General features: G+C 36.3%; 1 protein-coding gene and 1 pseudogene across 1 annotated transcript in view; one reads left to right on the forward strand and one right to left on the reverse strand.

The window, feature by feature from the left end:
- Nucleotides 1-26,081, reverse strand: part of Pld5 (phospholipase D family member 5) — a 389,728-nt gene that overhangs the window by 171,860 nt on the left and 191,787 nt on the right. Inside the window, exon 3 of the mRNA XM_076872901.1 lies at nt 40-208. Coding sequence (XP_076729016.1) covers nt 40-208 — 169 coding nt within the window. The remainder of the gene's footprint in view (nt 1-39; nt 209-26,081) is intronic.
- Nucleotides 3,805-25,468, forward strand: LOC143379493 (eukaryotic translation initiation factor 2A-like; annotated as a pseudogene).

Here is a 26,081-nt window from a genome sequence, read left to right on the forward strand (position 1 = left end):
ATACGTAAAATTATCACACAGAGAGAGGATGCAGCTTACCTGACATGCTGATGGATGAGTGTGGTTGAGATCCCAATGGGAAGACACTATGTCAACAGACTTTTTGGCCATGTTGAGTAAATTCATCCAGCCTTGGAAAAGTGATAAGTGAAATGGTGCATTTTCTGAATAGTTAAGGCCTTCAGGAATATTTTCCACCAGGGCAATTCTTAGAAAAGATTTTGAAAAAACAAACAAACAAAATCTAGTCAAATTTGAAGCCATGAATCTTTCTTTACATTATTTACACAGAGACATCTGGAAAACACTCTTAAATTTTTCTGAATGTACACTTCCTTCATAATTTATGTCTTTCCATCAAAGGTCTCTTAGGTTTCATCTATGCTACTTGTTTTCTGAAAGTTCACATACTTGACGCTCAGATTTCAGAAAAATCATAGTATTTGTCCTTAATGTCCTATTTCAAATTGACCTTGAAAAAAAAAAGTCAGTGTTTCCTACATGAGCATCATCTTCTAGTACTACATTCCTAATTTTTACCCTGCAGCAATGTAATTACTATATAAAATACTATTTCTGCAAGCTACATGAGGCCACAAATTAAGTTTGTATATCTCCAATTTTCAATATGATGTTAGGCTCCTATTGGAATTCAATGAAAGTGATTATTGCTTAACACCTCTATTGATGCTTCCCAGTCTAAGGTAAAAAGTAATACCGAGAAAAAGTAATAAAAACTGCCTGGTGCAAGATTTTATTAAAGTCAAATATAAGGAATGTATAAAATATTAGCAACAAACAAGCCCTAAATAAACTGCAGTTAGCAATATTGTATTTTATCTTTGTATATACTGTTATATATTGGTCACATCTCCACTGTAACCACCTCTCTGAGTTAGCTGAACAATCTTTTTCCAGTTCAGTAAGTGTATATTCTCCTGCATTTCTTGATGAAGAAATCTCAAACTTCTTTGACAACATCTGTTATGTGCTTTCAGAACAATAATCTGTTTTATTAATAGCTGCATGCCTAGAGACAAATGCAAAATTGGGGACTGGAGGTATAGTTCAATGACAGTATGCTTAGTATGCATCTGGCCCTGTGTTCCATCCCCAGCAAAATAAAAAATAAATACATAATTTGAGCTCAACAATACTCATAGAATGAATTTCAACATTCAACACAGAATTCAGCACTTCTCAATAAAATCTCTTTTGAAATTTGTTTCATTTAGCCACCTTCAGAAAAAAAAAAAAAAAACACTGTTAATAAAATATTCAGTGTATTTGGTGAACCTAGAAAATTATAGCCAGCATGGGGTTTGGGATTTTGTTCAGAGACATTCACAATTTTGGAATCAAATCACCTCACTACCACCTGTGAATTCATTTAACATTTGTTGATCCCTTTTACATAAAGGACAAACAAATCACTTTAGGTAACACAGAAAGGATGATGATAAATCTCCCTAGTCCCTAGAAATTCTTACTCTAGTGGGACAGTCTGTCTCATATTAACTAATTCAAATTGAATCCTAATAGGAAATAGATTCTAGTAAATGGTGAAACACAAGTAAAAAGTTTAATTAGTTGGATAATTGGAACCTATGCAGGAAGGAAGATTAATTGATTGGGGCATTTGGAATTGAAGGAAGCTGGACTGGGAATGAATCTTCAATATAGAATTTTTTTATAAGTAAACTGGAAGAGAAAGACATTTTAAGAGGGTGGAGGGAGTTTAGTGTATCTGGACACTTGTGAATTGGTGTGTGAGATTGGAAATTTGTGGAAGGTGTTTGTGTGGTGGAGAAAACTGGCAGTGTCCACAGAGCCAGCACCGTGAAGGTGGTGAACCAGGAAGAAGAGTTTGGATTTAATGTTTACGCACTTGGCAGCAACAAAATGTATTTCATGGGGATAAGGGGGATAATTCTGGCAGTACAGCTGTATGGTACTGAAGTGGAGAAAAGGGAAACTAGAAGATCTAGAAGGTCGGTAGAGTAAGAGGCTGTTGAAACAGTTCTGAAAAGAAAAACAAGAAGTTGAATTTGGTCAATGGGAATAAAAAAATGACATGCAATGGACATTATAGAAATTAAATCTTAAGGATGCAATATTATGGGTAGGAAGAGCAAGTGATGGAGAAGTACTCAGTCAACGAGGACTCAGATTTTTCTGAGAGAGAAACAGCATCTCTGAGCTGGGCTTTGATACACCTTCAGTGGTCTCTGGCCCTTTGCCAAACTAATTTCCATACACAGATTAATTTTAAAAAGTGTAAGCCTAAATGCTATGCCTAACTGAATTTCCTATGGACTTCCTCACTAGCCTTAAGACGGTGATACTTACCCCCTATCCCTCGCTAACATGGTAGCAAGGGTTTGCCAGTGTGACCTGCCCCTCTAGGATTCTAACAGGAAGTAGATTCTTTATTAGACTCAGATGTCCTCTTTTGGTTTTCCACGTCTTTCTTTTTCTTTTTCATTATAGTTGTACATAACGATGGGATCGCTGTTACATGTACTGTACAATATAACAATATAATTTGGCCCATATCACTCCCCAGCACCTCCTCCTTCCCTCCCTGCCTCCCACCTCTTGGTCCCTTTCCTCTACTGTCTCCCTTTGATTTTCAGTGAGATCAGTTGGCCTCTTTTGAGTTTCATATCACAGCAAACTTTACATCTTTTCCTCCTTCCCTGCTCTTCTCTCTAGATTTTGGCATTTTGGCATTTAGAAAATGTAATAATTTACATTTTCTAAATCCCAGTTCCTACACTGGTCATTGAGCTCTCCCTCAGTCTACCTTCAAGTTTCCAATTTAAACATCACTTCCCCTAGATGGGCTTCCCAACGTCCCCACAGTAGGCTAGGTCCCTAATGATCCGCTCTGACCCTTTCATCCTACTCATTAAGGTTGCTCTCCTTGGTAGACCGTAGAGTGTGCAAAGGCAGGAACCTACTCCCTTGGTCCAGATTTGTATCCCTAGCACTTAACAATGTGTCTAAAGAGTGTGTGCTGAGTTTTATTAAAATCTGAACAACTTGGAAGAGGCAGGTAGGGCTGTTACTGCTGACAAGGAACATGGGAAAGTGTGAGGAGGTAAAACACATGAAGAGAAAACCATCCCAAGGCCTAATGTGGAGGAAATGCCTACATCTTATGGTTGGCAGAGTGGGAGACAGACCAGAGGATTTTAGAAGTGACCACTAAAGAAGCTGGAAGATAAGAGAAGCCCAGGAGAAGGCAACGAGGAAGTCAAGAGAGGGTTAGATTTTACCTATGTCAAAATCTTCAAAGGCAGAAGACAGTGGTCAAAATTTAATAGTGTGATATTATTCACATTTTAAGCCCAATTACCCAATTCATAGAAGTTAGACATGGCATAAACACATGAATTGAGACAATCCGCAGTTTCAGCCTTCCCTACAAACATAAAGTATATTTCAAACCATGAACATATTTAAAAACTACCCCCAAACCAAAAAAAGAATGTTCTTCATCAAAACCAAAACACAATAGCTGCCAAACAAATAGAACTGACTAGGTTTTTTTTTTTTTTTAATATTTTTTAGTTGTAGGTGGACACAATGCCTTTATTTTTATTTACTTATTTTTATGTGGTGCTGAGGATGGAACCTAGTGCCTCACCCATGGTAGGTGAGCACTCTACCACTGAGCCACACTCCAGCCCAAAACTGACTAGTTTTAATCTTACTTTGCTATTAAAAAACATACTGAGAAAGACACAAGAAGTCTCAAGAAGCCCAGATAAATCAAATAGATAAAATAAGGAATGCAGAATGAATGATTGTACAATTGTGGATGACTCATACCATCCCATTCTTCTTACTGGCCCCTTACTGACTTCTGCTAGGTATATGAATGAGTGAGGATTCCCAGTCTCTTTTGAAAATCTTTAGACCATGTGTTCTTAACGTGGATCTGTGGATACAACTCATAGGTTCCTATTAACTTGGATTTTGACATTTTTATTTACTCTAATCTGTAATCAAAATTTAGCATTCCCTTTAGTTATGACCAAAGACAACCACAGGACTATAATTAACAGAATCTGTAATTTTGGCAGTATTAAGAATTTTTCTTTTTTTTTCTAAAATAAGATGGCACCATCCATGCTGCTCTTGATAGTCCAGGGATACGGGCTGGGTATGGTGAATGGACTACCACACTTGTATTTTCCAGGCGGTCTGGGGCATTCTTTATAAAGTTTGCATTGCAATTCTCTACCCTTCTCAAAATCAGGGATGACAGCTGGAATTTGAAAAAAAAAATTACAAAGTTTATACCTATAGTGATATGGGATCTTGTTTGGCAGAGTTGCTAGAATAAAAGTACATATCATCAATTCACTAACAATGGACTGCTGCATGACTTCAGCTTCCCAAAAGTAGTTTGCCCTGAATTTTCACAAGGAAACAATGTCTTGGCAATGTGAGCCTTACACTATTCCTTCTAAAGATGGTACAGATGGGATACTCAACCTACAATTTTATGATGTGAAAACTGAAAAATGTTTGAGATCTTCCATCCAGAAAAAAAAAAAAAATGCAACATGGATTGGAGTCCATCTGGTCAGAAGACAAAAGTACCTTGCCTGAGTTGTTAACAATGAATTTTGTTTGTTTGTTTGTCTAAATATCAGTTTTAACACAACTACAAACAAATTACATTTGGAAAAATTAATGATTTTGTGTTATCATCTGGACTTCAATAATACAAAAGAGTTATGTTCTAGCAAGTAAAGATGTACCTTCATTTGTTAGATTATATCAGCACCCCAACTTTGGTGGATCACATGCAGCTTTAGCCAATAAGTTTCTTTAAGGATAATAAGGTTACTATGGAATAATAATATTAATAAAGCAACCATTGTTATGGTAATAGCTAGAACATGTGTTGACAAAACCATTGTTTCCTACAAATGGGGAACAAATATTGCACTATATTCAACGAATGGATAAAATGCTGTAACACAACTACCAAAAATAGAGCCACAAGTATTGATTGGAATTCTAGTGCTACTAAGTTTTGTGCTGTTTAGGGTTTCATGCTTATCAAAGTAACAATTTTAAGCGTGAAATGTGATCCTGTATTTTGCTTTTGGAAATAGTTCTTGTACCAAGTCTACTATAGCTCTCACAGATATATATTAGTACTAGCTAGATTGGGAAATCTGAGAGAACAAATGGAATGTGGGATGTTAAATACTACAAACTTATTTCTAAACTAGTAGCTTCTGATTCTATACATTTTGCTAGGTGTCCAGATGGCGAGCATATTTTAACAGCCATGTGTGGTCCCAGGTTACATTTTAGTATGGGTACAAGATTTGGCATTATAATGGCTCTTACACAAATACAATATGTCATCAAATGCAGAATTATGGCAAGTTTGGATGGACGATTTCCAGCAAAAACAGTAGCTTACCAAGCAGTTTCAACTGAAGTACCCAGTGAGGAACCTAAAGTCAGCTTTAAGAAATAAACCAATCACTAATTTTAAACTTCATAGAAGTGGTTACCTCAGAATATGAAACCATCACTAGGAAATGCTATTATCAAAAACAGCCCTTTTTAAAAATCAAAGAAGGGTCTGGGGTTGTGGCTCGGTGGTAGAATCCTTGCCTTGCACTTGCAGGGCCCTGGGTTCGATCCTCAGCACCACATAAAAATAAATAAACGAAATAGAGGCATTGTGTTCAACTACAACTAAAAAATAAATATATTTTTTTTAAATCAAAGGAAGCATGAACTGATAAGAGCTCAGCTTTGCCACCTATTTCTGCTCCACAGACACACCATGAAAGACTACCTCTCATTCAAGTTCTAGAGACCTTCAGATAGAAAAAAAAAAAAAAAAGAAAGAAAGAAAAGAAAAAAAACAAACAAGAATGTGAAAAAGAAATGGAAAGAAAATGAACAACTGTGTTTTAGTCAGCTTTTTCACTGCTGTGACCAAAAGAGCTGACGAGAACAATTTTAAGGAGGAAAAATTTATTTAGGGCTCATGGTGTTAGAGGTCTCCATTCATAGATGGTCAATTGCATTCCTTGTGGCCTGAGGTGAGGCAGGACATCATGGTGGAAGTGTGTGGCAGAGGAAAGCAGTTTAGGATGTGGCCACCAAGAAGAAGAAAGCGCTCCCCTCACCACGGACAAAATAGAAATCTCAAAGATACACCCTTGGTGACCCAGCTCCCCTAGCCACATCCTACCTGCCTACAGTTCCCACTCAATTAATCCCTATCAGGATATTAACATTCCCACTCAATTAATCCCTATCAGGATATTAACATTGCACTATATTGCACTTCACCTTTGAATTTTCTTGCCTTGTCTCACATAGAAGCTTTTAGGGGAAAACCTCATATCTAAACCATATCAAACTAGAAAACAAAACAACAAAAAATTAGTTGGAGAACACGCAAGAAGAGATAGCCCTTTGGAAGAAGCTGGAAGATTTGGGATTCAGAATCAGATAAAGAGCCACAGGAAAGTAAACTGGTTATCAGAAATCAGTGCAAAGAGATCATCTATTAAAATCATTGGTGTACACTGAATTTCCATGTGCCACATTTAATGTTGGTCTCCAATTTTAACCATTTATCCAAGAATCTGTTTATGTGGAAAATTATTTAATTGTGCCTATTAAATTGATTTTACATGATACATGATAAAGAAAAGAAACATAATTTTTCAGCTAAGCTTGACAAATTGAAAGACAAAATTTTAGTAGATGGCAGGATTTATTATATAAAGGAGTAAAGGTGTGGTAAACTTAAATAAGGAGAAGAATGTTCATACAGTCATTGCTTGACATCTCCAAGTCTTTAACTGTGGTTGTGATCAGATATTGTTATTTCATAAATATGTAGTGCATGATATATATGTTCTTATATCATAAATTTAAAAAAAAATATTTTGATAACTTTGTTTGAACTTTATTACAAAGCTAACAGTTTGCATTTTAACTTATGCATCTGGAAATACCATTCAGGAAGAATCCATTGTTTCCTGTGAAAGGGCGGTTAGTTCTCATTGGATGAATGAGAATTCCTTTTTCTTCTATTTCATACTTCCCCAAAAGATAAGAGGGTAAGATTATCAGAATTTCAGGAGAAAAAAAATTGGGTCAAAGGCAAATATGGAAATGTCTAATCATTTCTAGATGGTAGAGAAATTGGGGGAAGTGAAGAAGACAAGAGAAAAGGTACTGGAAAGAATGGAAGAGGAGAGTGAAAAATTCCCTGGAAGCCAAGGAAGATCAAGTTTATTTTTATTATTATTTGGCTTTTAAAAAATATCAAACAAATCACGAATTTATAATAAAAATAAAAACAGAGCACTGGGGTCTGGAGACCAGGTTTTTGTTTGGAGAATGAGTTCGGGAAGCAGGGAGCCCCGGAGGAAGCTCTGCTTACCTCCTCACAGATGCCCTCTCTCACTTGACCTGAAGGCGTCTATTGCTCCTTTGTGAGACAGGGAGTGGTTTCCTTAGCCATGCTGGAAAAGGTCTCTAGAAATCAGCTTTGAAATGACTTATTTCTGTGACCTATCATTTTATTTCCTTTAACAACCAACAGCTGGCTACTCTCCAGGGGCCCTATCTAATTAGTATATGTGCAGAAGTCATTTACATGACATTACAGCCCTTGCTATACTCTTACTTCTCCTGCAAGGAAAGAAAGGAAGAGGCAGATCTCATTAAAATTCACCTTTGGGCAAATCCCTGGAATGCCTGCTTCCTGGGGCTTTAAGGGAACTCTCTCCAGAAGCTTTAGCACCATTCATGACACCAAATAACAGGGAAGCAAGCTGAGTATACCAGGACACAACCCCGCCCAAATCTTTTTACGCCTCTTTTCATGGTACTTAAAAATAAACTATAAATGGTTTGAACTGTGGGTCCAGGGAGCTAGGTGGAATAAATATAAGAAAAGGCCTTTTACTTTGTTAATAGAATTTAAAATAGAATTCTCACTGTTCTTATTAATAGCATGTATTTATTCTCCGAACTTAATGTGATCATCAAAATTTCTCCTTTAATCCAGGAGCAATGTTGTACCTTCTCAAAGAAATATTTGTAGTTCTCCTCTTAAAAGCTACTAAAATAATAAAATAAAGTTCCACATATTTGCTAGCTTTTAAAAGTGGTGTGTGTGTGTGTGTGTGTGTGTGTGTGTGTGTGTGTGTATTTTGGTAGTTACAGGAAACTTTAAGATTTTTACATTTTTTACACATTATTCTGGTATTATTATAGAGAAATATAGAGAAATGTTGAAAAGGAAGGATTTGAAATAACAGGGACAAAACACAGTTCTGCCAGTTATGAGCTACATGACCTTCAACAAATTAATAACCTGTTTAAATGTTTCCACTTCTGAAAAGACAAAAGGTTATTACAAAGATTAGAGGAGGGCATCTCTGTGAAGTGCTTTGCTCAGTGCCTGCTTCAGCGTAAGCACAAAATAAAAAACACATTATTTTAAAACATAATCCACAGCACAAAAACCTGCAAGTTTTCAAACTGATTACTTAAAAAGACTACATATTTTGGCTAAAGACCATCTAATAAACTGTTAATGTGAGCTTTCTTTCATTGCTTAATGTAATAGATCATTATTAGGACCTGATTTATATTGATAATTGGCAATTTATAGACTTTCAATCCTTAGATCTTGGTTCTCTGATAGCATTAATCGGAAACTGAACAGATGGGTTTGTCCCATCAAAACAATTAGATTTGCACTCAAAGTTAAAAAGTATCCTCATTGTAGTCATTTGGTTGCAATGGAAGCCCAGGATTGATACGGCAAAGGTTAACTTTCTCAAAAAGATACTGGACTCTCTGGGGTTGAAGTAGAAGATGACTTGCTACCTATGGGGGTGATTCCCTGATCGCCTTTGAACTTAGAAATAGCTGAGAGAGATCAAGTGAGCTTGCTTTAATTCAGCTGACAAATATGTTCCATTTCTTCAGACAATTTGGATCAGAGTGAGTTTATGAATGAAAGATAGAAGATAGGATATCAGCCAGTCCTATGTGTTATTAATAAAATCCTGATAATTTTTAATCTAGCATAGAGAGGACCTATCAAAATAATGAGAGATTGGCTTTAACAATCTTTAGCTAACTTTTATTTTTAATATCTTTATTTTGTTTATTTATTTTTATGTGGTGCTGAGGATCGAACTCAATGCCTCACAGTGGCAAGGCAAGTACTCTGCCACTGAGCCACAACCCCAGCCCTAGCCAACTTTTTATTTTGAAAAATTTCAATCTACAGAAAAATTGCAGAGGACAGCAAATAAATACATTCACTGCAAGAAAGAATCTTGTGTACACAAATATATACACACAAACCAGCTGAGTGTAAGTTATAGATAGCATGCAGTTATTCCTGAAGTTTCAGAATACATTTCTAAGGAATTCGTTTTTCTAAATAAACACAATTATCACACAGGAAATTTGATGTAATATGGTCCTGTTATCTAATATTCAAATTTTTCCAATTGTCCCAATAATGTCCTTTGTTTTTTAGCATCCAAGATCCAATTAATATTCACTCATTGCATTCAGTAATCATGTTCCTTGAACTCCTTTAGTCTGGGAGAGTTCCTCAGCATTTTTGTTTTGTTTTGCATGACACTGTTATTTTTGAAGATCCCAGGTCAGTTTTTTTGTTTTGTTTTTTTGCTGAATAATCCTGAATTTGTTTGCTTGATTGTTGCCTCATGATTAGATTTAGGTTCAATATTTTTGGCAGGAAGACTACATAGGTGGTGTGTTTTCCTACATACAGGGTACCAGTTGGTTCAGAGTAGTGGCTGGTTCTACTACTGGTGATGTTAGCTTTGGTCATTTGGAAAAAGAGATGTCTGCCAGATATTCATACTTGAACTGTAACTTTCCTCCCTGTATAATTAATAAATAACTTGTGCAGAGGCCCACTGAGGTGGTACAAATACCCTGTTCCCTAGCATTTCACTAAGTAACTGAACATCCTTCAAAAATCCTATGATTCCCGACTGTATCTATTCTTTTTTTTTACTATATTGGCTGCGAATTGGTAATTTCCTATCTTGTGTTCTATATTTGTTAGTTGGTGCTCTTCTGTAAAATCACCTGTTTTATGTTTTTAAATTAAATTTTTTTTTGTTTTATTGGTATAGACTCCAAGATTAATTTTTTAAAATTCAAAGGGTTTTTGTCTAGCATTGTTGTAATCTGTTCTGATGTTCAAATTGCTGCCTACCTTGCAGCAGAAGCCCTTGTCAATTATACAGACATTCTGTTCTTTTACTATATTTTTTCAATTTTTAAATACTTTCTTATTTTTTCTCATCAGTTGTTTCATTTTTATTAACTTCTAAATTGGAGAAGAGGGGAAAGTAGACTGGCTTTTTCCACGTCCACCTCAATCTATATGCCATCCTGTCAACTCATTGACAACCAGGAAATCTACAGTGATGGTACAACAATTTTTTTCTGGCTTAAAGTTTCTCAGTGCTGGCCCAGAAAGGAAATGAAGACCCACCCAAGTACAGGGGATCAAGAGTAAGTGGACCAATTAGAAGACCACTGTAGGACCTGAGGTGATGCTCAGCAGTAATGTACATGATTAGCATGCTCCAGGTCTCAGGTTCAATCCCTAGCACCAGAAAAATAAATAAAATAAAATAAAATAAAATAAAGGACAAATGCAATAGCCTACTATTGAGGTGAAAAAAAAACATGGAGGCTTTAGTGCTGAGGGTGGAAAAAACTGGGGAGATGTTGAATATACGTTAATGGTAATGTTTTGTGTTGTGTGACCAGAAAACTTAACAAGAAAAACGTAGAGGAGGAAAACTTTATTTTGGCTCACACTTCAGTCAAGGTTTGGCACTTTATAACTCTGGGCCCAAGATGAGGCAGAACATCGGGTGGAAGGGTGTGGGATAGGAAAGCAGGTCAGAACACTGCAATCAGGAAACAACTCTGCTCATCAGGGACAAAAAAGGCATTCCTCCAGTGACCTGTCTCCTCCATCACACCCTATCTGCCTACAGTTACCACCCAGTTAATTTATATAAGTGGAATCCACTCATTAGGTTACAACTCTCATAATCTAATTATTTCACCTCAGAATATTCTTATATTATCTACACATATGTTTCTGAGGGGTACAGCATATCCAAATCACAACAGGTAGGGTCCTTCAAACACTGCCTTGTAGAAGATACAGGAAGCTGATCCACCTATGTAGTCAAAATGTATCTCTGGATTTAATTATTTTAAAATAAATTCTTGACTAATGGTTTTTCGGTTTCAAGTTGTCTTTGATTTAAGGCACAGTGAAACTTTTAGCAATGGAGAATTTACCATCAATTATTGCTAGTATCTGTTTTTTGAAATAAGGGCCAAGAAATAGGAGTGCTGACTCATGTCTTTAACATCAGATCTTACCCAGCAACTTCAAAACAATGAAGTTTGATCTAACACTGCTCAGGGCTGGTGGGAGCTATTTATTTATTCATTATGAGAGGGACATTCTATGTCATTTTCTTTCTTCCTTCCTGTTTTGAATCTCAGCAATTCTCAGTAAATCTCATCACTTGACAAATTCTTTCTTGCCCACCACCATGAGCTATGTCAAACTGATATGTACCCTATTGATGCTGGCCAAATGACTGACTGGTCACCACTGATGTGTCCATGAATTCTCTTGTTTGGAATGAATTCTCTATGACTCAGTAATTCTCTCAAAACCTCCAGAGAAAGTAGATCTGGAAGAATCCTTAGACTAGCATAGCAGTTTCTTGTTCAGGAAAGTTGTATGTAGCTGACACTACTTGGAAAACTAAAAAAATGATTTTTGAAAAGCAGGAAAAGTGTCAACTAAGTGGCCCAGTTGGAGTGAAGCAATTGTAAATTACAAGCTGTCTCGTGAGCTCTATAGTTGGTATCCTTCCCTGGGGACACTGGGCAGAAGACAATTTCAGCTCATGTATTTCAAGTCCACCAACAGTGATCAGCATCATTTGGCAGAACATGTGCCATTTCCAGTGGTTTAAAATAGTTTTTCTAAATGTGCCTTTTCACTCCAAATATGGCTTGAATTTCTTCAGAATTGACACACAAAAGGGTATGGGATAATTTTGTAATGACTAAATTTTGCTGGATGAACAAATAAATTTTATAATCTGATTCACTCCCAGACCCCCAACTGAAGGTAGGTAGCACATAAGCCTATGTATGTGTATTTCCCTTAATGCAATAAATTTGTTATTTTTTTAAATCAACTTTCTGTGTATATAGAATTTTAATTTTTTATTATTATCTCTGTGCCAAAGTTTTAAAATTCAGGGGTCTGAGGATGTAGCTCAATGATAGAACATGTGGTTAGCATGCTTGAGGACCTGGTTTCAATCTTCAGCACCACAAAAATAAAACTAAAAAAAAAAAAAAAAAAAAACCAACAAAAAAAAAACAATTTAGCATTATCTTATTTAATTAGATTCCCAAATATTTTTTAAAAAATTGAGAAGCCAGGCCTGGAGGCATGCACCTGCAGTCCCAGCAACTTGGGAGGCCAAGGCAGGCAGATGGCTTGAGCCCAGGCCAGCCAGGGCAACATAGAGAGACCCTGACTCAAAAACAAAACAAAAATATTAATAAGTAAGGAACAACCTCAAACGGTTTTGGTGAAACAAATGTCTTCATCCAATGTTTCTATTAAAAAACTTCAGTGATGATGAAAATAATTCTGATTTAAATCTATTAATCTATTTTTAAGATTCAAGGAAAACTTCCTATGTGCAGGAAGTGTTATGTGCCTAGGCTAAGAAAATTCAAATAGTACAGATGATCCCCAGTGTAAACTAAACTCACTCCTAGTGGCTAGTGTTCCTGTTCCTAGACCCAGGGTCAACTACTGTTACCAGTTGCTATTTTTGACAATTAAGGTATTTTCTTCATACATAACCATTAACTTATGTATTTTTTTGTATTTGGATCTTTCAAAGCATGTAGGATCACTTCTTAAAGATATAATAAATGTTTCATGTTTTTATTCATCTGGAGGAAGTCAGGACCTCAGGAAGGTTTAGTCCAGGGCCCAAAGAAGAGATTGCTCACAAGCCATTTCCCTTTCTCTATTTTGTTTTCCAAAATCCTGAGCTGCTGAAGAGATGACACTGGACATTCCTGAGAAAGGAGATAGAGGAATGCCTTTGAGAAACACCAAGGTAGAGAGGAGAAAGACTCCGTGTCTGGAAAGAGGAGACCCTCTGGGGGACTTCACTAGCAGCAAAGGACCGAAAGGCCTATTGGGAAGAGGGCAAACTCTCAGGGTCAGAGGTTATGTATTACACCCTGGGAGGCTGGACTCAAGGCTCAGGGTCCCCAGTTTTGCAAGTTCCAAGAATTAAGGGAACCCAAGCCCATGTTGATAGATGCTAACTTAGTAACCAAAGGAGCCTCTGATGATTGCTGCTGGGAAAGGCTCCGGGATTTTGTACAACCTTGGGCTGTTAGAGCTGAGAATGAATTCCTACCAGTCATCAGCCTTAAGAGTCCAATTTAAACTAATATAAAGCCTATGACTGGAATTTCTAATGAATGAAGGTTTGGGGGTTGAGAGTCAGACCTACCACACAAATGTGGTCCCTGGTCTTCTTATAAGGGGTCAGGTAGATACTGTTATCCTACACTGCATTAATATGCTCCAGTCTGCTAAGCTATGATCAAGAAATGCCCCATGCTTCATATGAAACCTCCTTTGATCTCAACTAGCTCATTTTGGTAGACCTCAGAGGGCAAGCTGCAAAAGTATTCTGGAAGCAAGAAATGGTGGTCTTATTTAACCAGCATTATTTTGTAACATCATCTATACTTGTCTGTCTGCACAAATGAGCATTTACTCCTAAGACCAAGGAAAGAACATACAAAATTAAAATTCATAAATTTTTTAAATAGATGGAGTTATTGCCCAGCCTGTCCCTGATCTCCTGGGCTCTAGCATCCTGCTTTGGCTTACTGTGCCCAGTGGAAATTCATAATTTTCTCCCAAATAACCAATTTGACATCATGCAACAAACAGAAAACTTCACTCATATTACCAAGGAATATCACACTGGAAAGAGAATTTGAATTTGTTAAAACTTATACACACACACACACTTATATACACAAACATTTTTACTTTTTATAGATTGATAACAGGAAATTTGTGTAAACCTTAACTCATCCCATGAAACCCATAATATGACATCAATGCACCAATCCCTTGCCAGGAAGTAGTGTTTTCCATTAATTTTTAATAAAAAAATTACATTGTTTCCCAGTGGAAGAATCAGAGGAGGTAAGAGATGTGTGTCTTGGGCTGAGTTGCCATTTGCTCTTGTCTCATTATCAGTTTGTAGGGCAAAGTTTCATTCAATGGCTTATTTGTTGCTGGCAAGGGATTTAAAATGTTACTAGAAAGGAAACCTCTAGGTACCAATGGCGTTTAAGGTCTGGACACAGAATATTAAGTTGAATCCTGCTATATTTTAACTATTTTAGCAACATGCAGCGTGTGGACCTGAAAAAGTTTCAGTTTGTATAACTGATCAGTATCTGTGAAAGAATGCTGCCATTCAATTTAGAATAGGGCAAAATTAGGAAATGAGCAAAATCATGAACATTAGAAACTATTGGAAAATGTAGATAAATCTCATATAGCCGTGTATTTTAAAATACTATGATAATTATAGCTGTTATTTATTGAGTATGTCTGCATGCCAAGTACTTTGCAGACATGATCACACTACCTTGTGATACAGGTATTAGCTTTCCTAGCTTTCTGTTTTATTTAACTGATAAAACGAAACATAGCACCATCCATATTAAGGGGGTACCATGTGATTATTTAACTGATAAAACAAAACATAGCACCATCCATATTAAGGGGGTACCATGTGATGTTTTGAAACATGTACACATTGTGTAATGTTTAAATCAGGGTAAACATGTCTATTTATCAATGTTAGTAAGTTCTTCATGGAAAAGTGTCCTTTCTTCTAATTTTCTGAAATTTATAAGACTTTATTGTATACGACATACCAATATAACAATATAACAATACTTTGTTACCTATAGTCACTCCATTATAAAAGAGGACACCAGAACTTCTTATTCTTATCAAATTGTAACTCAGTGCCCACTGATTAAAATTTCTCCATCCCTCCCTCACCCTTATTCTCTACAACCTCTGGAAACTACCAATCTGCTCTCAACTAATAGAAAATCAACTTTGTTAGATTCCACATATGACAGATATCAAGCAGAACTTCTCTTTCTGTGCCTGGCTTACTTCCTGTAGCATAATGATCTCCAGTCCCATCCATGTTATTACGAATGACAGAATTTCATTTTTTTGTGTGGGCATGACTGAACAGTATACCATCATGTATATGTACCACATTTTCCTTATACATTTATCAGCTGACACAGGTTCTTTCTATTTCTTGGTTATTGTGAACCATGCTGAAATAAACCTAGAAGTGCATATATCTTTTAGACATATTGATTTTATTTCCTTTGACTCTAGACCCAGCGGTAGGCTTGCTAGATCATGAGATAGTTTTATTTAGAATTTTGAATGTGAAGATGACCAGGCTTGGGCAATATTGTAATGGAATAGGCTCAGCCACAATTTAGTAGCAGAGCCAGTTTTCCAGTCTTGTTCCGACACCCAAATCTGCCCTGTTCAGTGCCTCCCCTCTTGAAAGCTCCCTGTGTTATTTGTGCGTATATGACCATTTTAGGACAACAGTGCAAAAGCAACCAGAGTGGGGACCTAGTAAGGATGACAGTGTGGTTATTAACACTAACGAACATTTGCAAGACAGGCTCCTCCTTTATTTCCCTTTTGCTATATAATAAAACACATTTATTGCCTCTACCAACAATTAGCTATTCTCCATTAATACACTGATGAATCTTTAATCCTGCAAGTACCACATTAATTAGCCAAATCTAGCTTCAATTTTCCCCAATAGCTGTTATCAATCCTTCATGTAATTTCTCTACTTAACATCTCAATGAGTTTTAACATATTTTAAAACTGATGAACTCTATTATATGATATGATAGAATTATTAGGTTCTATAGACACAAGAAAAATTAACATCCAAGTGTTTTCTGTGAATTTCCTATAAATATGTAAATATTTTAAATAATGAGTAATAAACCTTTCATTCATATTCACATTATAATTAACTTTTGAATTTAAGCAGCATCCAAGAAGCTATAAATTTGGGCTTCTGATTCACTCCCAATCACCTTCTAATTTATATTTTCTCTCATTACAACGAGGCTATGAAAAACTTCAATCTTGCAATTCTCTAATCTTAGAAGTTTAAAAATTCATAAGGCAAAATTAGAATCTGTGTAGGAGATATTAGGGTTTAGTAAAAGGAATGCTGAACTGTAAGTCATAGGAACTTGATTCCAAGCCAGAGTCTGTCTCCTGCTCAAATTATTACTTTGCAAACAAATTTTATCATCTACAAAATGACAAGGTTACAAGGGACATTCTGTGAGATCCCTTCTATGTAATGTAGAGTGTAAATAAAAATGAGAAACAAAAATGTAAAAAAATATACATTTTTTTTTTTTTTTAAGAAAGAGTGAGAGAGAGTGAGAAAGAGGGAGAGAGAGAGAGAATTTTAATATTTATTTTCTAGTATTTGGCGGACACAACATCTTTATCTGTATGTGGTGCTGAGGATCGAACCCGGGCCGCACGCATGCCAGGCGAGCGCGCTACCGCTTGAGCCACATCTCCAGCCCCAAAAAAATATACATTTTTAAACATAAAATTTAACTCCTTAAAGGGATTACAAATCATGGTATGTATCTATAGATAGATAGTATATACATGTATATATAAAGTAGATAAATATATATGATTGTTTTATATCATATCAGAAATAATGTGCACATAATAATGAAACAAGTTAAATGTGAGCAATAGGCTTCCAGTTTAAAATGTTATGTAAGAAAAAAATTAAAATTTTAACAGTTTGATTATTATTACCACTGAGAGTCACTTACCCAGTTAGTCAGCTTTAAAGTATTCAGAAACTTTTTAAGACACTCCTAATCTTTATCCTAGGAGGTAATACTAATAGCCTAATCACTCAAGTGCATGAAAATAACAGAATGGCCCTCATTTCTCCTTACTTTTCCCTGATAACCACTCTCCAGTTTGACTGTATTGGGTATCCTCCTATATTTGGAGGAGTGTGGGGAAGGGAGGGAAGTAGGGGAGAGAAATGTGGGTATAGACTAAGGCAAGAATAAAAAAAGAAGAAAACTTACAAGAAATCAATGGAAAACTGGCATTTCCATGAGAACAGAGGACAAATGGGAACTTCAACTGAGGGAAATGGTACATTAAGGAAGAAGAGGCCTAGGAGATGATGTAGCTATCCTTCAATAATTCAAGCTTTATTACAGGAAATATTCCCATTATTTTCCCCTCCATGATTCCCTAATTGGATTAGAATTCAATCAAATTAGGGAATCTATTTCTGATCAAGTTTAAGGGTGAAAAATGGAAATTTCCAAGGCTTTGATAATTGCTTAATATGGATATTTTGAGAAAGCCCTTGTCTGAATGGAATAAATAATTTATGATTTTGAAAATATTCTTAGAAAATGGGAACATATTTTACCTGGAGAAGGTCAAAAATAATACCTTGACATAATAAAAGGCAGAATGTGCCATGCAAAGTTTGAATCAGGGTAACAGAGCAATCGACGGTTCTCTCCAAGTCCATACTTAAATGCCAAAGCTTATTTGATTATAGTATTGATTTTTTTTCTCTCTTTTTAACCCAACAAAATGTCACCCTCAATGAGGGCTCTCAACCAAAAGCACTCTTGTGTAGGTGGGGTATAAATCAGTAGCAGCAATTGTAGCAAGATGTAGTCAAGATTTAGAGACTTCATAGCAAGCAGCATTTCAGCTTGGTCTCATGTTCCCTAAACACACATGCTGTGAGCAGATAGTCCATAATTCTGGCACCTGTCTCCCTCTCTTTCTTCTATAGGCTGTGGGCAGACATATGTGACTCCTGCCTCTTGGATATCTTCCCAGACAGACCAATGGGACTCTTTCATTTCTTTTCCAGCATACTTAATGGAACCAAATTCTCTCCTGAACTGAATGGGTAGCAACAGCTCTGTTAAAAAAAAAAAAAAATTGTCACACCTGTTCTTCAGGCTCTTCCATAACACAAATACTAATGACGAAATCTCCATGGGAGGTGGGACAAAATTCAGTTTTTTTTTCAACCTATATGTGATGACAACACTTAGCTCCTGTACACCAAGATGAGGCGAGACAGGTAGAAGCAAGTAAAGAGTAATTTGCAGCTAAAATATTAGGATCAAGGACATGACATAAATCCATGCCCCAGGCATAGTTACCAAGAATGGGTAGAGATAGAACAGATTCTGAAACTGGCTACTTCAATCCTAGTTTAATAAGGAAGAAAGTGAGATGAAGAGAGAGTTCATTGCTTTTCAAGGTAAGCAGGGCCAGCAAGTGGTAGAGCTGGGTCTGGTTTGAACCCAGACTTCCAGAATCTTAGCCCAGCAATGTTTACTTTCTAAACTGATCCATAGCTCTTTATGTGAAACTCTTAGGGCCATGTGTGTTGATGGTGCATATATGGTACACAAACAAACAGAAACTCTGTAGACTCTGAGGCAACATCCTATAGTTAAATGCACTCATATCTTTACAAGGAAGCACATGACTATCACATTAGGCAGGATAAATAAGACCCTAGGCAACAGTTTTTAATTTAAGTAAGACTTTGCCACCACAAATTATTTTTAAAAGTTTTTTTTTGTGTGTTTATGTTTAGAACTTGTGTTCCAATGCAGCTATACTTTCCTCATGGCAAAAACTGAAAAATCCTCAAACATTTTAAAGCAATATATTCATTATAGTTTAATGGTTAAGAGCAGTTCAAACATTTAGAGGTCTTAAAAGATGGATTGTCCACTGTTTCTGACTTAGGAATTCTGGGAGAGGCCTAAGAATTTCTTTCTTTCCTTCCTCTCTCCCTCCCTCCCTCCCTTTCTTCTTCTTTTCGTTGTTCTTTTTAGGTACACCTGACAGTAGAGTGTATTTTAACATATTATGCATATATGAAATATAACTTATTCTAATTAGGATCCCATTCTTGTGGCTGTACATAATACAGAGTTTCATTGGTTGTTTATTCATAATATGAACATAGGAAAGTTATGATATAGCTGGCCCAGGGGCCACACTTTGAGAACCACTGGCTAAGAGCATAACTTTGGACTAATAGGTCTGTGTTCAAGTCTGTCACTTCTTAGCTGTTTGATTTTACACAAACTACATATTTTTTTTTTTTTGCTGATAAAAACCATTGATAATCTTATTGAGGATCCCTAACATGGGACAGATCACTTTTCTCTTACTGTTTTTAATTCTCTTTTTGTCTTTGTCTTTCAACAGTTTGAGTATATCTCTTAGTGTGGATCTCTTTGGGTTTATCTAATAGTTCTTTAAGTGTCTTACATCTGTATATAAGCATGTCTTTTCTCAGATTTGGGACATTTTCTGCCATTGTTTCTTCAAATAATCTTTGTCTCTCGCTCTCTCCTCCTTTTAACCCCAGAATGCAAACACTGGTCCATTTGATGGAGTTCCACAAGTTCCTTAGTTCCTATATTTATTTTTCTCTATTCTTTTAACCCCTCAGATTCAATAATTTCAAATGATCTAGCTTCAGATTCACTGATTCTTTCTTCTGCCTATTTAAGACTGCTATTAGACTCCTCTAGTAAAATTTTCAAATCATTCCGTTTTCAGCTTCAGCATTTCTATTTGGTTATTTTTATAAACTCCATGTCTTTGTTGAAAATCTCATTTTGTTCATATATAATTCTCCTGACTTCCTTTCACTGTTTGAGCTTACTTAAAAGTTTTAGTCTGTGTCAAGTATGAAGGCTGTGTTCCTTTGAGGATAGTTTCTGGGGATTTATTTGTTTCCTTTGAATAGTCTGTGTTTTTCCTGTTTCTTTGAATGTCATGTGCTCTTTAATCAAAAATTGAACACTTGTAAAAAAGAACTAACTCTCTCAGTCTTTGAAGATTGTCCCTGTGCACAGAAAACCTTCACTAATCAGTCCAATGTGAAAGGTTGACATCTTCCCCGTCCTTTTCTGGGAATGGGTCTTGTCTGGGCCTATATGTGTGTAATTCTGACTCTCTCACATACACAGCTAGTTTTAAGTGTTTCAATTTCCCTAAGAGTTGCACCCTTATTTCTTCTTGAGTCTTCTCATATTCTGTTGTATTCCTCAATCAAAAATCTCTTGCCCTAGGTATCTGCAGGTCTGTAGAACCCTTGCGATTTTCATGAGTCATGCTTATTGCCCACATAGCTTCTTCTAGTTTGAGATTTGAGCTCTGCACTTTTGGATGCCTAAATTCCTAGTCAGGAAATTCAGAGACGAGTATCTCCACTTTTCTCCAAACAGATTAGAACACTGAAAACTCAGGCCAGTCCTCTAGTTTGCAGAATAAAAAGTTATATCATGTCCCCTCAAACTACATCATGCCACACTGGGAAGGAAGTGGGACAAGAATGAGAAAAAAAAAAATCTACTACTGTGAATGTTGGATTTTTCTTGATTAGACATTCACTTAGTGGCTGCAAAAATCTTTGGCTGATTCCCAAAGGTCCTATAAAATGACTTCAGCCAGTCTCTAGCTGTTTGTTTAATGCTTCCTTGTCTGCATCTTGCTGATGTTCTTACATAATTTCCTTAAGCCTCAGTTGCTTAGAGTATATACTTTAAAGAATTGTTGCAATGATTAACTGAGATAATGTATATAAAACAGTAAGAACAGATTTTGCTAGAGTAAAATCTTAATACATTCTGACCATTGTCATTGTCATAAAGATAGTACAATTACAGGCTACAGATTTAATGCCCTATCTTCCTTACTTTCGTTATTGGGAGATTTCAATGTGAGAGGCAGAATGCTAACTTATTTGTGTTTTAATCACAAACCTTGCCCTTCCCAACACTCCCACAAATATCAGTTGCCTAGTGGATGTCCATCTTCCTCTACAGTGCTATTGTGTATCCATTATTCACAAAGGTTATATGTTATTGAATACACAAGGAAGATATTTTGCTCTCATGTTTTAGGTTTTCCTAAGTCACGCTTATTCCCAATTTTAAGAACGATTTCCATTCCCATTACCTATTTATGTTCTAAAGAAAATTCTTCTAATGATAAATTGAGAAAGCAGCACATAGACATAAGTCCTATCTTTAATATAGGCCTAGTCAGGCTTAATATTAATATACTCATGCCCAATAAAACAGTAGAAAAACAAAATCACTAAAAAAAAAAACCCTCTTATCTCATAATTCTAAAAAAAAAAAAAAAAGTTCATTGTATGACTCCCTCATTTCCTGCATTTTGGTCACATATCAAAACCACTTCCTTTTCTATCTTTTCTGATCTTACCTTTTGCTGATTTGCCATTTTGATGATCAAACACAATGACTGTTTTTGCAGAAGACATTAGCTGCTGTTACAGAGAACATGCTTCATTGGTTTTGTACTGGAGAGACTCGGCTAAGTCAGTGAGCTACAATTCTGTTATCAGCATCAGCCATTGTAGAGTTTACAAGGTGAAGATCACCTTGGAATAATACAACCATGATGCAGGAGGTGACAGTGAAGGTCAGAACTTAGAAAAACTTTCTGAACCAGAAGTCAAAAGCATTTTTCACAGACTTAGTGGTCATCGAGGATCAGAGAAGCAACCAATAAGAGAACCCAGGAACATGAGCTTTGTGGCCATTGCTACCCCTATTACTTAAAGGAACACTTACCTCAGAGGAAGTCTATGGATATTCCAAAGAAATTCCCACCAGGGTCCTGAGCTTTGGTGAATCCTGTGCCTCAAAGTCAGGTTTTCAGATTTGCAGGTTTAAAAACCTGGTTTAGCTGGCACACTGCAATTGGGATCCTTGTGTTTATCAAGTTCAAAGAGACACAAGCCTGATGACTCTGTGTTAATCTACCCTATTCTGGAATGAGCAAGGAGGTCTAGACAGTGTATATTCTCACTGTTGGCAAGAAAAAAATCATTGCTGGTCTTCAACGTATTTCTCACCTAAGGCAGTTTGCATCATCTCACCCATTATAAGAACTAACTTGCCAAAAATGTTTCTGGTTCCTTTGAAGAAAACTTCTTCCTTCCCAACCAGAGCTTTTCTATGGGTCACCTCATGTTTCCATAGCAGAAGGACTCCTTCCCTTTCCTACCTTTTTATTATTTATCCTCTAAGTAAGACACAACTTCCTGTCTGAAATTCTAATCACATAATAACTCTGCTTTTCTGAAAATACCCTCATAACACCTTGATTGGATTTTCAGGTGTCTCTAAACTATTCAGTTATGTATTTACAGAGGGAGCTCTTGGCTTCCTCCCTAGATAGCTATTAAATTTTACTGATTTAACTCTGACAAAGTTTTTTTTCCCCTAAGTGAAGGAAATGATTGTGTTAATCCCAACTATATGCCAATAGACTTATTTAAAAAGTCATTTTTAAGTAAAATTTTGATTTTCAGTAATTTAAAAAAATCATTACATTGACTTGTGCCTGCTGCTTAAAATATTTCCAAATTTCTGTCAATTAAATGTAACCCAGAACAACAAAGAGAAGAGTTGTACATTTTCCTTTCTGTGTTCCTGTGTAATTTGGTCAAACAGCCACCTACCTGAGATTTCCATATAGCATAGGAGCCTTAAGGCTACTGCAATGGGTGACTGACAACGCCAGGGATGGCATTTTCTCCCGCTCATAGTAGACTTTTAACTACTGCAGGCAGAACTCTAAGCTGCCATAGTTTTCTCAGAAAATAAAGACTGTAAGGCAGGTATCAACACTTAATTAGTAGAAGTCAAATTATGAAAATAAAAACTGTATTGGAAAGAATGACACTTAAAATGATTTTTGGATATATGGCAGCTCTGGACTTACAAAGGTTTGACTTATTATTTTTTGACTTAGTAATGTGCAAAAGTAGTACACAAAAGTGGTTTCAGTAGAAACTTTTTCAAATTTTGTTTTTTTCTTGGACTAGCATGTAATATGCAGTATGATTCCTCTGTGATGATAGGGAGGCGCAGTCAGTCACCCCCCACCCCACTTCCAGAGGAAACCATTGATATGTCACAATTTACTGTATGATATTTGGTAGCTTAGGTAAATGCACTTTGACTCTACTATTATCTTCAACTTAAGATGGGTTTATTGGGGGCTGGAGAGGTAGCTTAGTGGGTAGAGTGCTTGCCTAGCATGTAAGAGGCCCTAGGTTCAATCTGCAGTACTGAAAAAAAAAAAGGTTTATTGGGACATAACTCCACAATCAAATGATTGAGTCTAAATTAATAAAATAAATAAGTAATATTGGAAATGACAGTTGCCTAAATTTATAAGAGAATGGAAGTTTCTTGGTGAATGTATTAGTGAGTCAACAAACTGAGTACCTACAGTGAGTCAAGAACTATGCTAGGCTAAGTGTGTAGCATCTCAAATGTGCAAGACCTTGGGTTTGATCTCCAAAATTGTTGAGGGGGCTATGCTAGACACTGGGAAAGTACAGAACAAAATTGCAGTTTCTACTCTTCTGCCTTACTCTTGCTCATTTCTCCTAGAGGGAGAATCTTATCTCTTTACTTAGGGGAGTCGTCAACACTCCTTAAGCTCTGGGATTCAGTGTTTCTATTATGGGAACAATAACATAGTTCCAGTGGGCATTGAGAAACACAGATCTTCAACTCCAGCTGCTTTGCTAACTCATTGCATGATCATTTAGTTTCTTAAAGCTTTCTGCAACTTTCAGACTAAGTTACTATTGTGTAAAGTACAGACTTTGGATTCAGAGGGATCTTTTTCAGCTTCCACTTATCTTGGGGAAGTAACTTGGACAAGACAGCCTCAGTTCTACTTTGTATATAGGAATTCAACATATACCTATGGATAGGATTGGAGTGAGAAGTAGAACTAATGGCTAAGAGCTTGGGTTCAGAAGTCACATGGACCTAGTCTCCAATTCTGTTTCGAACATTTTCCCACAAAGGTGACTGTGGATAAGTTACTTAGCTCCTTGGGTGTATAAAGGGGGAAACAGTCATATTCTGTAGGACTAATATAAATAAGAGTAAATTACATATTGGTATAAAGTGCTTTAGCACAGTGCCTACCACATAGAAATTATGTAATTAATACTAGTTATCATTATTATCTAAACATTAAATAAAATGCTATATTTTGAGCACATAAAATTTGTGCCTTTTTGACAGCAAATTCCAAAGATGTCATTTTATTTTCAATGTAGCTTATAATAATAAACATGTCCAAAGTGGAGCTGGCTTATTCAAGAAACACTGTGCTTGAGATGACCCAAGGGTCATATGTTCATTGTTTTTGGTTGAGGCTGGGGGGACAGGTCTCTTGATCTAGAAGGAAGGTTAGACAAAATGACATTGAAATTTCTCTTCAGCTGTGTTTTTTGTTTTCATTTTATGGGATGTGTTCATCTCTGATTAGTAATGTTATTATTATTAACATTCAGGTTACAAATTTTATTAATTATTTAATAATTATTAATTATTTAATATATAAACTTTGAGTTATTTACATGAAGGAATCTACAATTGAGAACTATTCAAGAATTTATTAAATATTTTACCTCTAGAAAAGTATTGTCTCTCCTCTTTCCACTTCTTTAATTCTAACAATTATAAACAGGAACTCCAAGAAAAGCCAGCCATCACATCCCTGAATGAACTGATTTTTCTTTTAAAACTTTTATGCCTTATTACTTTTTTAATCTTGTGAAGCAACAACCACATTCTGTGTTAGCTCTGACTCTGGTGATAATATGAACTAGGTCAGAAGGTAGTTAAAAAAGAAATAGGTCCATAGCTAAGAATCTCATTTAAAAAAAAAGAAAAGAAAAAGATAAAAGAAGCTTAGCTGTGTTCCATGTTCAAAATAAACTCTATTTTCTATTTCAGAGTAATCATGAGATTTCTGAGAAAAGTGCTGAAGAAATGTTCCATGGAGAGGAAAAAGGGTTGAGAACCCCAAAGCTTGACCACAGTGCGTCCCACTTCCTTGAAAGACCAGGGGAAGCCCCTTTCCCCATTTCTCAATGTCTCTGAATGCCACTGTTAGAACAAAGGCAGTCTGGGTACCTGGTCAAGGAAGCATAAGAAAGTTTTACTTACACTGGTACTTTTATCTGCAGCTTGGGTTGGGGGCTTGGAAGGAGAGTGTTGGAATATTATGGAAAAGCAGTTTGCCGAAGAAGAAAAGCAAAAAAGGGAGTAATGTAGGGCAAAACAACATGCCTGGGGCTGTGAAGGAGCCTATTAGCCAAGAAAGCTCACAGAAGTACTTGAACAGGCAGAGTGTAAAAATGCTCATTGGCCTAGATGATCAAGGGGCACAGGGAGAGGTGATGTACAGAATGTGTGTCCTTTCAGATGCTGGTACCCAGAGTGCCACTGTGTTCATTTTGATGGAGGGAGGCCAGCTTTGCTCTTTCTGAGACACCTGCTATATTCTGTCAGCAGGCATGCCAAGACCTGGATGCTCATCGGACAGTTCTCAAACAAGTGCACTAAGGAGCGGAAATAAAAAGAGTTCCACAACCAGCCAGCCCTGTGCTCTGTTAGGTCACATGGTTTATTAGTTCACATTTTGGTTTACATGAAACTATTTTGTACACTGAGTCCCTAAAGGGGACCATGGGAAGCCTATTACAGGGAAATAATAAATGCACTAGTAAAGAAGAGGTATTATGTAATTTTTTAAAAATTGTAAGAATGTTAGTTTTAATAAGAAAAAAGGTAAGTGGGGCATCCAGAAGAGGAAAGGGATAGAAAAGAGAAAAAATAAGAATTTTTGTTTATTTAACTTATTTTTCTTATACTGAGGTAGG

Source organism: Callospermophilus lateralis, chromosome 13, assembly GCF_048772815.1.
Source record: "Callospermophilus lateralis isolate mCalLat2 chromosome 13, mCalLat2.hap1, whole genome shotgun sequence".
NCBI classification, from domain to species: domain Eukaryota; kingdom Metazoa; phylum Chordata; class Mammalia; order Rodentia; family Sciuridae; genus Callospermophilus; species Callospermophilus lateralis.